The 14,326-nt window shown below is 41.0% G+C and overlaps 2 protein-coding genes across 2 annotated transcripts in view; both read right to left on the reverse strand.

The window, feature by feature from the left end:
* The window catches only part of LOC145456164 (uncharacterized), a 194,613-nt gene that overhangs the window by 48,621 nt on the left and 131,666 nt on the right, over positions 1–14,326 (reverse strand). The window lies entirely within an intron of this gene.
* Positions 9,477–12,540, reverse strand: LOC145456190 (uncharacterized). The gene is made up of 9 exons (XM_080334275.1): positions 12,396–12,540; positions 12,021–12,188; positions 11,699–11,817; positions 11,383–11,500; positions 11,205–11,315; positions 10,940–11,059; positions 10,087–10,239; positions 9,917–10,019; positions 9,477–9,607 (listed from the first exon to the last, which is right to left on the reverse strand). The coding sequence occupies exons 1-8, from the start codon at positions 12,457–12,459 to the stop codon at positions 9,919–9,921; spliced, it is 954 nt and encodes a 317-aa protein (XP_080190401.1). The 5' UTR covers positions 12,460–12,540; the 3' UTR covers positions 9,477–9,607; positions 9,917–9,918.

Genomic DNA, 14,326 nt, shown 5'->3' on the forward strand with positions numbered 1-14,326 from the left:
AGTCATCCCGGTGGTGTGCACAGTCATAGATATTCACGGTAACAAATACCATGTAGTACTGTACCTTTTACGATGCGTATCCCATTCAGCATTCCTAAGAATTTTCAACGATCCACTTTCTTCAAGCACAACAAGCTTCGCTCCACCCGGGTTGGAATCCCGGTACGCTTAGCGAGACACCGATTCCATGTTGGCGCTCCACCCTTTGCTCAAATCTCAATAATGGCTAGACCAGTGCTCTTCAACCTTTTTCGTCGTGGTACACCCTTTTAAGGTTTACTTGAAACTGGTACACCCCTGACCGGATAACTCATTGATTCCGTATACCAAGCCTAGGCCAGGGGTGTTCAACCTCCTTGTTATTCACGGCCGTGCTTCGATTCCTTACATAGCATGCTACCGCATTCCGGCGTAGAGTCATAATGGCCCATCTGGACGTCATATAAACAGGACTCTAACTGCCGCACCCCAAACCCGTCGATTGGGGGGGCAGCTCGAAGGGGTCCCAAAATTATTTCTTGAATAAACATAAATTATCGAGTATATTTTTAAAAATTTGTTCAACTTCATTCAATTTTTTCCGCCCTACGCTCGATTTAATGTCAAATTTCTAGATTATTGAGTAGCCTTATATAACAATATGTATGCAATTTCTGATATTATTGACGGATTCAATCACGAATTATAGAAAATTTCACACCTCGCGCGATCTTACTATATAAACTTTTTCCTTTACGGTTTGCATTTATTCGGTGGGACTCAGATTACACTATATATAAAATACAAAAAATTCTGGTCCCCTGAATCGCGCAAGCGTGAATAAAATTTTCAAGTTTAAAATCTCTCAAAGATTTGAGAACCTAGTCGTTAATTCAAATTTCATATTAACGGACGCCAAAACACGTTCTAATTTAATTAATATGTTTTGCATAAATATTGTTCAACAGATGCATGCGACCGTATGTCTGCAGGTGCTGGCCTGTTGAAATAAGGATGAACAATGGTGCAACGTATTTGAAATCTAAATACTAATCAAGGCTCGAGGATCCGGACCACCAGCTAGCAGAGTACGTGGTTCTAAAACTAGATCCCCTCGAGACACCCTGGCTACGCCGCTGTAATGATGTACGATGCGCTATTTATAAGGATCTCACAGAAAGTACAAATTCAATATTTCTGAACCGTCGCAGTGGTTTCCTCAAGCATCAATATAGACGGATATTGCAAGCGGAACACATGTCATCTCCATTATTTTCTACTCCAAAAGGAATCAAAAAGTCCATACCAACATTTAAGTGATATGTGCACAATATATAGCTTACAAGCTCGTACAACTGATATGAACATATTTTACGATAATGCACGCGCGGTAAACATATTGATGTTCTGAAGCATGCAATTGCCTGTTTATTGTGATAGCTATATATAGTCATCGGCAGTGTTCCCTCTAAGCTGCGCACGTGCGCAAATGCGCAGTGCTGAAACGGTCTCTGCGCACAGAAAATCTAAGCTGCGCACAAAATATCCGAAGTGACGTTTTTTTTAGTCGTTGCGCACTGTTGTCCAATGGACCACGCAGGCGCGCAGACTCGTGAAAAATTAGATGGAACATTGCCAGAGGGAAATAGTGTTATCACTGAAGTCTGAAACTGAGGTACAAGTGCGGCCCGCAATGTTAAATATTGCGCTCCGTGAAGAAATGAGAATTTGCAATCACGCGCGCCACACGAAAGATACTTTTTTAGTATGGTCTCGTACGCGTGAGCGATACCGATATCATTTCAATAGCACATTATTTTGTGGGAATGGCGAAATAACATGGTTTAACAAAGTTATAAATAACAATGGGCTAGCTCGAAGTTACTCTGCGAGAAACTAACGAATAGTCTTTTCCGCGTGGCATGAACATTGCGTAAGATTGACTCAGGACCGTAACTGCCGCACCCCAGACCCCCCAATAGGAGGGGCCTCGCTGGAAGGGTGCAGGAAATTATTTCGTGAATTAACATAAATCATGGTGTATTTTTTTGGAATTTTTCAATAATTTTTTTGGCGCTACGCGCAATTTAATATTGTCAGATATCTTGATTATTGGGTACCCTTTCCCAACAAAAAATACACTTGAGATAGAGAAACGGGCACTTCGGCGTCGGCCATTACCGCACCACGACGCGCCAAGACTTATGAAGTTATAGGCTATGTAACATGCGACTCCGAGAAGTGCGCCAGAACGATAAGCAGCGAGAAAACCTTGGCCAAAAAGGACTGCCCCTGTGCTGAATGAAAACTTCGATATATATACATATATGTTTAATTGTCCATAGGCCCTAAATGACTGGCGCCGAATGTTCCTGTCCTGGCGATCCGAGTCCCACAACAAGACAAATGCCATATCGAGAGAACATTATTTTCCAGTAGAGAAAGACCAATATGAAATCGAGTACGTCTTTTAGTTTGATACGTTTGGGCGATTTCAATATCTTTTGACAGAGCAGATAGTCACGAAATAGCATCATGTAACGAGGTAATGATACCCACGGCTACGGCCGAAGATGTTTCATTATTATTTAGCGGGCCTATATATTCCCAAATACCCCACTTAATCAGCTCTACAGGTAAATCTGACTATGTGAGCAGAGTGAGGATAACAATTAATAGCAATACATATGCAATTCCCGATCATATTGACCGATTCACTCATGAATTATATAAATTGTTCGCGCCTCGCGCGATAAGTACCGGAAAAAAGCGGAGACTCCGGGGTGGTCTGGGGGCGAAGGCGAAGACCCCCAGAAGTTTGTTTTATCACCCCATGGGGGCCTGGTTGCGCACTGTTGTCCAAGGGCATGCGCAGCGAGTTGACCTGTTTGTGCAGACTCGTGAAAAATTAGAGGGAACATTGGTCATCGGTCCATTTTAATTCGGATCTGGTACACCCCTATACACCCCATGTGAGTGGTACACCCTTTTAAAATTTTGGTACACCCTAGGGCAGTGGTTCCCAACCTTTTTCCACCCACGTACCACTTCGAGGTTTTATTAGGTGCTCGCGTACCACCTACATAATTTACGCACGCCGTAGGCGGTCAAAATCTTTTCACCGTTTATGACATCATACTCACGTATTTGAGCTATGTGAGGTGTAATAACTAGGGCGAGTTATTTACCTAAAAATCAGAGGATTTTGACCTAAAAAAACTTGATTTTGACCAATTTTTGACATCATGTACGCCAATTAGGTGTTTTCGCACATAATGTTATATTCATTTCTGGTAGGGAGTGGGACTGTCTGTCCTTACGAAAAAGCGTTTTTAACCTAAAAACTGACAAATTTTGACATGAAAAACTTTATTTTAACGATATCTGGCCCAGTAGTTACACCACGTATTATGGTAGAGTTAATGAAAATTTGTTGTAGTACAACCAAAGATACTTTCCTACATTCTCGGGTAGAAAGTGTTTGTCCTTACTAAGTAGCTTGCCAAGAATGGAAAAATACCGTTTAACAGCAGTAGTTGTTGGCTGTCAACACTGAAACTGTGCGTACGCTGCTGGTGACACAACATGTTGCTTCATACTGTCAACGTTGTCATGCATCACAATTTGTCATCATGCGCTTCTTGATAAAATAACCATGCAATGTCAAGCAGTCTTGCTTCAGTTAGGATATTGCGGTACGTTGAGCATTACACCATTTCAATTGTCAACCTATTTGTTTCGTTTAACAGTTTATGGTCCACGATGAGCAGACAATGGGCCGCCTACAACGGTAGGCCTATAAAGTAGGCTACAAGCTGGAAAATATCAAATCTACGATACAAAGGAAATGAAGGGGTCCAATAAATTTTGACTTTGTAAACAATTTTGACAACTTCATGACTTAACGCTCAATTTTATAAAGCAAAATCGCCCTAGTAATAACAAATTCTATTAAACTAGGCATTATCAGCCCGGGTTGATGAGATGCTTGGAATCGTTTTTTCACCACTAGTCAAAAAAATTCAAAAAATTCAAAATCAACCCAACTGAACTAATAACTTCCTTCGGTCGAAAAAAAAACTGAATGTACTCGCGTACCACCTGGAAGACCCTCGCGTACCACAGGTTGGGAACCACTGCCCTAGGGTGTACGAAAACCCCGGTTGAAGAGCACTGGGCTAGACGACGATACGACAGTAACGACACTCGAACGATTTCAAAATGAGTGGTATTCATCCGCTGACATGCCACCAATAATATTTACTGGCCACGTTATAATGTTTGATTTAGGTCGTATTTTTTCATACATAAACATTTATCATTACATATAGTCACTTTTTTTCCATCTAATCTCGTATAAATTGATATATATTCCTTGTGATGTTCACTACTCACTGTACTTCCTTAACCAGACGCTGCTTGTGATGTCACAGTTGTGCATTAGTTGTTTACTACGAATCTCGGAAAAAGCAGTAACGCGTGTAACCTATACTGTAACCTACGACAGATCGCCATGTCCGCCATTAATAAATGGTCAACTGAGCATATGCGGTGCTGATATTTCTAGTTTCCCGAACAATATTATACATCCTAAACTGATATTTTAACTTATCAGTCCTATCCGTGGTAACCAACGAGACCGGCCGTATAGCCATAGCCTTATAATATAATATAGTGGCTATGGTGTACTGTACCACATTAGCTACGGTTGTTAGTTGTTTCTTTTACCCTAGTATGTACTTTACTGAAATTGGTACTAAGGCCAACAATTTCCGTATGATAGACCCCAGTCTCGCGAACGTGGTTGAATCAGGTCAAATCACCACAAAAATGATATCAGTAACATTCAGTTCCACGTATAACATTGGCCGCAGAGATTTTCAAGCTAATCAATTTTGCCAATAACCTGATAAACTGCAGGAACGAGTAACTGCCAGTAATTTTGCAAAGAAATTCTGGTAACTTGACTTTACAGCTAAATTCAGGTAATATTACATATCAAAATGTAAAATTACAAGCTACTCACAGTTATTGGCTGCGACTGGTAATTCGTTGCAAAATTTACAGTGATTTCCCAGTAAATCTACCAGATTTTTTTCAGTGTAGCTTATATTATTCACCACATAATGCCACGATGCTGAAATGCATATTGACGTTTTAAACGACGCCAAATGTATCAACTGGGGCAATCAAACGATATCATAGTCCCATAAAACCAATATCTTTCGTCGCTTTGCCAACATTTTCGACGAGGACTTGCAAGGACATATATACGCATCAACGGTCTAGGCCAGACCGTACAATGTATGCGGCGTCTGGGTATTGCTATTGCTTGATGCTGAGCGGAGTGTAAAACGGGTTTCTGTACTGCTAAATTTATACAGCAGTAGCCAACACCCCAATCGCACGGATTTTTTCATGATACAATAAGCATATGAAATCAAGATTGACCCGATACGCCTACTAGAATTCTACATTAGACAACGACATCAATTTCACGATGATAGTAGTGAATACCATCATTACAGACTCACATATGCGAGTCGCTGTAACGCAAATTTTTACCTTTTAATATGTATGTAATATTTGTTGAATTTATTGCAACAAATCCTGCGATCGTTTTTACATATACAAGGTCACTGTGTTGGGTACTGTAGCCAATAAGCGAGACGCGCAGAAAGTATGGCTTTATCATGAGAATCTGCCGACCTTTGGTTTGAATTCATAAAATTTGTCCGAATGGTTTTTCTGGAAAATATCGGCGAAGACCGTTAGGATGAAGTAGTGTCGGGGTGTGGAGCGAGCGAGTTCCATACGTCCTCTTTTAAGATAATTTGTTCTCTTTTTGGAAAATTCTGGCTGGATGTATGATAAAATTCAACTGAGATATAGGAAATCAGTGCTCAGGTGACGGTCCGGCGGGCCTTTCGGGAGTTGAGCCAGAAAGTTGATCTTTTTTTCTTTTTTTTAGTCAGCCAACTACAAACTCGCAATAAGTTTACCAATCTTTCCGGATTTTAATCCAGTATTGTAAGTCTGGAAATTTTTAAAACAGTGTCGTCTTTCCAGATGCCCGAAATATGGTAACCCTAATATAGCCCATAAGCGAGACACGCAGAAAATATGGCTTGATCATGAGAATGTACCGACCTTGTTATTGTACAAATTGGTTCGAATTCATGATGAGATTTCTCCGACGGGTTTCACTGGAAAACATCGTCGAAGACCATTGGGATGAACTAGTGTAGGGGTGTGCACTCTGCGACGAGCGAGAGATACATCATTTCGAGTTCAACCCCTTCTGCGTCAAGTGATGTGAAGACATAACGTTTTGTCCAACATACCGCTGATAAAATGTGGTGCCAAAAAGATGAGCGGCGACAAAACCTTGGCCAAAAATGACCGTAGCTGGTAGGCCAAACCTTTCGATATGGATATGCTCCGTTGTCGGCACTGAATAGTCCCGTTATTGCAATCTGATTAGATAGTAGTAAAAATGCGACACGCATGCAGAGGAATTAAATTACCCTAGTTTGAAATCGTGTGCGTCAGATATGTTTTCAGAGCTGTGTTGGGTACAATTGTGGTGTGCGCGTTCTGTATGTCATACATGTCCGTAAAATCGTAGCATACTACTGTATTATTTAAAATGCATTCTGTTTCGCGTGTGAGGCACGGGTCGCGAGATTCCACTAAATCTCAGATTTTTGTCGTGGTCTAGACTCTAAGAAGCTGCTCTAAGAAGCTGCTGTCATGAACCTTCAAGTTAGAGCGAGCTACAGAGCCGAACACAAGGTATCGTGACTTTCTTTACTCTTCTCAATTTCTTGCGAGAGAGAAAATGGGAAGTTAAAAAAAAACAGAACACAAGTTGTAGCAACGTATAGGTAGCGACCGTTAATGTGCCTACTTTCACTCGAACGATTTTTGCCATCAAGCGTTTTTCACTCGGTGAACATGCTGTATTTTGGATATGTGTTCTGGATGGTTTTTATAAAGACCTGGTCATTCAAGCACTAGTATACGTTCTTGGAAAAAACACAACTTATTTGGCCGAGAAGGGTTTTTAGTGCAGTTTAGTTGAAATCAAAACGAGGGAAAAGAGTTGTCTTTTTAATGCGACACTTGATATCCCAGAAGCCAGTGCTTTTCAACCCGATGTATCGCACACCCTAGAGCAGACCTGGGCAAAGTGCGGCCCGCCACGCGGTTTTGAACGGCCCGCGAAAAGTTACCGGTAATTAAGTACATAAAACCTATTTTAGAATGTTAATTTGTGGACTAAAATTATAGGTCGTAAAACTGAAGTGGACATTCGTTTACTATGAAGTATGTTTATTTATGTGCCGCAATTACGTAGCATAGGTACATCATACGAGTAATCCAGATTCGAAATAAATCCAATGTAGCAAAGTGGGCCGTAGCAATTAAAGTCACAAAAAGTCCCTCGTTACATATCGTTTCCATATAGAACGTAGGAACAGAACGTATGAACGGAACGTATAGGAAGGGAACGCAGGAACGGTACGTAGGAGGTATGCACGTATAGGCAAAGTCATGTCGGATTCATGACCACGATATAGTTCTGAGGTAGGTGCACCACCCTTCTCAACCCTTTGGGATGTCAATCATTGATAACGATTGTTATTGCGGGCCAAGCTCACAAGTCACTACATATTCACAAACAGAATAGTGAATATTTTGAGAAAAATTTGCTAACAAAGAAAATAAATGCTTTGAAAATAAGGGCAGGGTGCGTGCTTGTTTGATATTCATGGTGTTTCAACCGCAACGGTCATTTTACACCATGCCGGTAATATTTTTGTTTCTGTATTGATCGACTCGTAGCACACCCACTTCTAGCCTTTTCATAAGGCACTGCTTACAGGGATGACATGGCGAGGAGAAGTATAGTATAAACCTCCAACAATTCGGTATGAATCCTGGCGTCTCGGTGGGACTCGAACCCGCAACCCATTGGCGTTGCATCTGTATATCAAACTCCTACGCCATCTCGCCACACAGGGTGCACGGTCCTTTAGTGCTGAATATATTTCAAGCTGCACCATGTACAGAGTGATCCGATGTTTAAATGGAAAGAATTTCAAATGATAATGACGTTTAAAGTGTAATGTATTAAAAAGGTTTACAGTGCAGAACCTATCAAGATTTGTTTGCGAATGCGAGATTCTAAGTTTCCGAGGTTCACACACGGAACGCATACGTCAGGGGCGGGCAACATACGGCCCGCGGGCCGGATCCGGCCCGCGGACAGTTTTCCGTCTTACATGATAATGGGCCCGCGGCACCAGTCTGCCGAGATTCCCCACTACTTGCTTACTACGTCAAATTGTAGTGACTGTATGTTATTATATACGTGTATGCGCACACACAGCGTTGCGAGACTGGAGCTTACGCGTAAGTTCGTCGAAGCGAGAAGACTTGCATTATCGGCATTTACGATGCACTCAACCCTAATCTCGTCTGTGGTGATCATGATTTTTGTCAACTACAATGGTCATGGCTTTTGTAAGGCACCGCTTATGCAAGGGGTCGCCAACTCAAAATGGGTCGCTGGCCACTTTTCAAATTTCGTATATAGAGGACGCTGGCCGCATGAATTCAATATCGAGAATAATTAGGCCACACAGTTGAACAACGACGCTATCTCGTCACCTACTCAGCCCTAATGAACTGGTAAAGTTGGTAAATCAGGGTTACCGGGCTTATCGAACGCCTTGAAATCTTAATTAGGGATTGCACCGTGTGTTGATTGATCAGAGAGAAGCAGACATGGCGGTGCCTGTATGACAATGTTATTCTCAAATCCACATTGTCTACGCCATTATCGGCAAGAAATGACTTTGAAGTGACATTGCTGACGTTAAAATACATTCATTAAATACGATTTATTCCTTGTATTTGTGGATAAATGGGCGAATAATGTATCGATTCAGCAATCCGGCCCGCCAAGTACTTAGTTTTCCTATATCCGGCCAGCCGGCTGGAGAAGTTGCCCGCTCCTGGCATACGTGAACCTCCCGTTCACACCATCCCTATTACCTAGCCTATCTGCCTATAGTTGGTTGGGTTTCTTTGTTGTGAAATCGTTGTACAGCTCAAAAATTCCTACATGGAGTATATTTACAGCTATTTTAGCTATGCAAAAAACAGCAAAGTGTTCAGTAACTACAATTAAAAACGACGAACTTTTCGCGTACCAGCACGTGTACAAAGCTCTCGTGTACCACTAGTGGTACGCGTACCACAGTCTGAGAACCACTGTGCTATAGAGTCTTCGGCAATATGGGGACTCATCTGATGCGATTTGCTGTTCATCTATGATATATCACCGGCGAGTGGAATCTTATGCTATTGAGGTCTGCTTCTCACCTTATCTCCCCCAACTATATGTTGGTCTACGCTTTACAACGAGCGAATAATCTAATCTAAACTGGTATGACATCATATTACGCAAAATTTACAACACTCATAAGTGTTATACTTGACATTTTATTGCATTGCACATTGATAATGAGTATATATAGTGCAGCTTGCGATGATGCTATTCATCGCCAGCCATTCGTGCTGTAATCACTGTGTGTGTTCCTCCACTTGTATACCATGTCTAAATGAAAAAGTAATTGTTAATTTCGTGACAAATCCATCCAGTAAACCGCAAAGGGAGCTGAAATCATTAGTTTTCTCCAATGTGGAACAATGTCACAGAGAAGGCTTATACTTGATAACTATGTCGAAATACTCTTTTGGGGTTTTGCTTGACACTGATAGAGGTGTAGGTCTACAACGATATTTTGGGTATAGTGTCGATTGTGACCTGTGACCTGTGATAAATAGGAACTACAATCATTATTGAAATATCAGATGTACCCGATTCACAAAGTAACCTATAAATACACGGAGAATCTGCTCTTACTTTTAACATTGGTCGCAAGTCTTCCTGCATTTACCGTCCACCTTGCCGCATAGCTGGTGAAACAATTTGACAACAAGGCAGTCAGTTCTTTCATCTTTACACACTGGTGAGATGAACATAATTAACTTAAGACAACTCCACTGTATTTACCGAATGACAAGGCTTCTTACCAGGACACGCGGGCATGGCGCAATCTTTCTTCGACGGGCCGTCGCCACATCTTTTTGTGTCGACTACTTTTCCTCGGTGGTAGCAGCTTCTCGTGTTTACACCGTTACCGCATGTAACTGAGCAGCTTGACCAAGGTCCCCATCTGGCTATTCCTGAAATAAAAAGCGAAGGTAGTCAATCTTTCAAGGGGTTACCATTAAAGCGATGTAACAGTCTTAAACGACGTGCATAGCTTGAATGACGGCCAAGCCGTCCAGTTTTTGAAAGAGAGAATTGGATTCAACACGTTATGATATGCTCATTAGGATCATTGGGTAGGCTGCTGATATTGACGTTTTTAGCAACGAATAGCGTTACTGTCACGAAAAATGCAAAAATTAACTAGATTTGGCGATATTATTCCATCCATTTGGTGTACAATACATGTACGTACATTATGAAACGAATTCACCACATACAAGGCACGCATAGTACTTTCAGTACGCCTTAGGCCTATGTATTTACTTTCATCAAAATTGAATCAAATTAAGAACTGTTTGAACATGATAGCCTGTATTAAAACATGCATTTTGAAGGAGTACGAGCGACCGTGCGGGCGTGCGTACAATGCAAATGCTTGGGCGGTGAATAGGTGTATTCAGCAGATTTACCCCGTAGACTCAGTCGTAGCCTGCAAATATGGCCTTCGGCTATATTTCTGGTACCAAATTTTGCTTTCACACTCATTCCAATGGGAGATGAAGAGGTAAATTAACCAATCCTGGTGGATATGACCCGCTACACCTGACACCAATTGTTACAGCGTGCGGCGAATAATGTTGTAATAAATCGTCCTGTTAACTTCATTCTTACCGAACGATACTTCTCTCCTAAGTGTCGTCACCATGTCTGCCGCGCTGGTTGGCTTTGTGACGACGTGTACAGGGGACGCGGTTCTCGCCGCTAGACGATAGAGCGGCGGTATGGCATCCTCTGTGAAATGATAGAATGTGCGAATTGTATTTTTCAATATGGTAAGATGGGCTTCTAAACTTTCTGTTAAGCTTTTAAGCAAAATAGTATCATGCCACGGAGTAGGTATTACAAGGAATAATAATAGCTCGATATGCCTATATACCTGATCCGAAGGATTCCTTTAGCTGATTTATGCAGTATTCTGGATCTGGAGAGGTGCAGTAAGACGGGCACGGCCCACAGCATCCCGTCAAAATCGGTTCGTAGTCACAGTCTGCGACAAAATATAAACTATTAGGATATTGTATACAAAACTATATAGCTATCGACAATTTTGTCACCTCTATCCTTGAGAATTTTGAATACAGCCGCCAGCAGTCCCGGATTCTTCGGAGTTGCGTCCGAGAAGAAATAGATCTTGCACCCGTCATTGGCAATGGGGATACCTTCTGCGAGTTTCTGAATTTGAATCGATTCGTTATGACTGTCGAACTTGGTTCTCAACAAGGCAGTTTTCAGCACTTGACTGTACCGTACATTGTACTGTACAGCGTAGGCTACACATCATTGACATCAAACCATTCACATGCAAAGTTATAAGATTCCAACTACAGGAATAACATTGCACGCACGAAGACGAAGCCTCTCCCGACTTACTTGCAAGCCTTTCATTGCCTGCTCCGGGCAATCGCCGCCACTACCTGGCACAAAATATGCGTTGACTGCTTGAGTTATCAAATTACTATCACCAGTAGGTCCTGTGAGGTCTCCGATAGCTGCGTAAGAAAACGTGGAGTTGTTTCAACCAATTCGGCATTGGGCAAGGTTAGTAAATTGTATTCGCAATGTGATCAATTTCCATTCGTATATATACTATTTGTAATCAATATCTGACGCTAAAAACATCCACGATCGTTTGCAATTTCGTGTTGCGATTACCGAGTGTTTGCTTCTGTATGAACCAAACCCATATGCTTACTTGGATCGTTGAAAGAGATGGAAAGCCACTCCCGTACGACATTTGGGTCGTCGCCACACCTTCCGAGACCGCTTACGCACTGTGAAATCCAATCTCTGACTCCCCCTATCTCGTTTCTCATTGAACCTGTGTCATCCACGACGAACCCGACGTACTCTTTTCCATTCACTGCATCGAAAACGTAACGTCATTGAATTTATAGATGCGCAATGAAACGACTATCCGAGCAACAAACATTAATATACTATCCCGTACATCATCTTTTCATACAAAACTATATATAGACTACAATTTGCGCACTGTTTCCCTGCAGAATTGGCAGAACAACTGCGAAGTAGAATTTAATCAATAATTTGAAAAACAGTTCACACTTACCAATGGAAGAGCATCCGATTAAAGCAAGCACGAGGATTTTTGTCAATTGAGTGAAAGTCATCATGTTTCGTGTATATTTACTATCACTATTTTGTCTGTGTACATATATCCGAAAAAATATGCAGCTATTATAGACGCCCAATATACACATACACACGACCAATCATGCGATAGGCATATACATTACATAAGCATTTTTCAATATGTAATAAAAAGCAAAATGCAGCTCAACGCATACTAACAAATGAGTATATCGTATGCTTATACCAGGTGTACTTGTACAATGTACATGTAAAGGTGATCAAATTGGTATACCTACTGACGCTTACGATAGGCATCGCATATTTATACTGTTTGCCCCTCAAGAATAGGAAAAGTACCGCAATATCTCATTCAAAATGGCCAACAGTCCTTGTAACTTGGCGGTGCCATATCTTTTACTGCCCTGGGGCACGTTCCTCAGATGTCAAGAAAATGACGCGCTGTTTCAATACTGTTTGCTCCTGGACAATTCGGTGTTTTGTAACCGAAACAGGACTTGTTTACTGGTAAAATTGTCGACAGATGGGTACGGAACATTTCTCACCATCGTCGGAGAATTATAAGAAAAAAAAATCCGTATAGACACTTTCACAAAGGTTGAGCAACTGTACTAGCATGCCAATGCGAGCATTTACATTAATAAGGATATGATGTTCTATTTTTTTAGTTGATGTGGATAGCATCATTGATTATATTGTTCGCAAAGGTTTGCTGCAAGCGGCTTTTCACAGTCCGCACAACTAGAGTTGCATTTAAAACAAAAATCAATTCAAAACAAACATATATAAAACATGTTCCTTGCTTAAAATTATTGCAAAATTACCTTAAGATTGAGAATGTTATCAACCGGCTCGAGATATTCTGGATTTCTATTCGAGCCGCTCCGATACATGTTTAATGTGAAAGAGAAAAGAATTTTAAGAATCCCCGATAACTTCATTGCAGTTGTCGATATACCAACAGCAAATATTTGATGTCGTATATTTCCAATGCGTAATCGAATGAAATTTGTTGAACAAAACGGAAACTCGATTCGATTTGATATATTCTCAATAAGTTGGAAATCTCGGGACTTTCCGGGTTAAATCCGACCCTCCAGCAGGTTAGTTGTTTCAGAACAAATACAAAATGTGAAAACATGCTGTCGATGCCGCGGCGAATGTGCGTATTTTAAATTACGGAAATTTTCATAAATAATTTTCCTATAGTCCAAAAACATGCATATTCGTGACTGGTGTGCTATAGAGTTGCTTTTTATGCCCCATCGATCGACTGTTTTCGAGATAAATTTGAAAATAGTTATCTGAATGTTTATGGACGAAGACGTAAATTCGATATTATGCGCATTGCGTCAAACTCCTCATAATGATTTACGCGCGACTGCTTGCAAGACAACTATTACATTTGTAAATTAACGTTTTATTCATAGCTTGCACATATCATCATGAACGAATGGTCTACCTGTTCCCGTAGATAGGTTAGGTTGTCTGTAGAAATGACTAGGAATCATAATTCTGAGTATTTTGTTGCATTGAGTGTAAAAACCCTACCCATTACTACATGCTTAGCACAAATTACAAGAAAATGCATTGCTCTTATCAAGTGTGACTGACCGCGATCGCGAAAAAGTATTTGCCGGCATTTCGGTGTGCGTGTTATTTTAGTAATACAGATACGCTACTATTGGGGTTTCATCAAAAGACTTTTCCAAGTCGTTTCAACTCATTCATGTCTGTTCAATGATCAGTGTATCGCTATCTTGTGGTGTTTTGAAACGACGAAATTATGAATAAACCGATCTGAATAAACTTTAATACGAGGCTCATGCCTAGGGAATTGATGATACTTATTGTTATTAATCATTTTTTGCTTTAAACACAACGCTAGCA

This window comes from Botryllus schlosseri, chromosome 14 (assembly GCF_051294905.1).
Source record: "Botryllus schlosseri isolate E-star chromosome 14, Bs_hap1, whole genome shotgun sequence".
Lineage (NCBI taxonomy): Eukaryota > Metazoa > Chordata > Ascidiacea > Stolidobranchia > Styelidae > Botryllus > Botryllus schlosseri.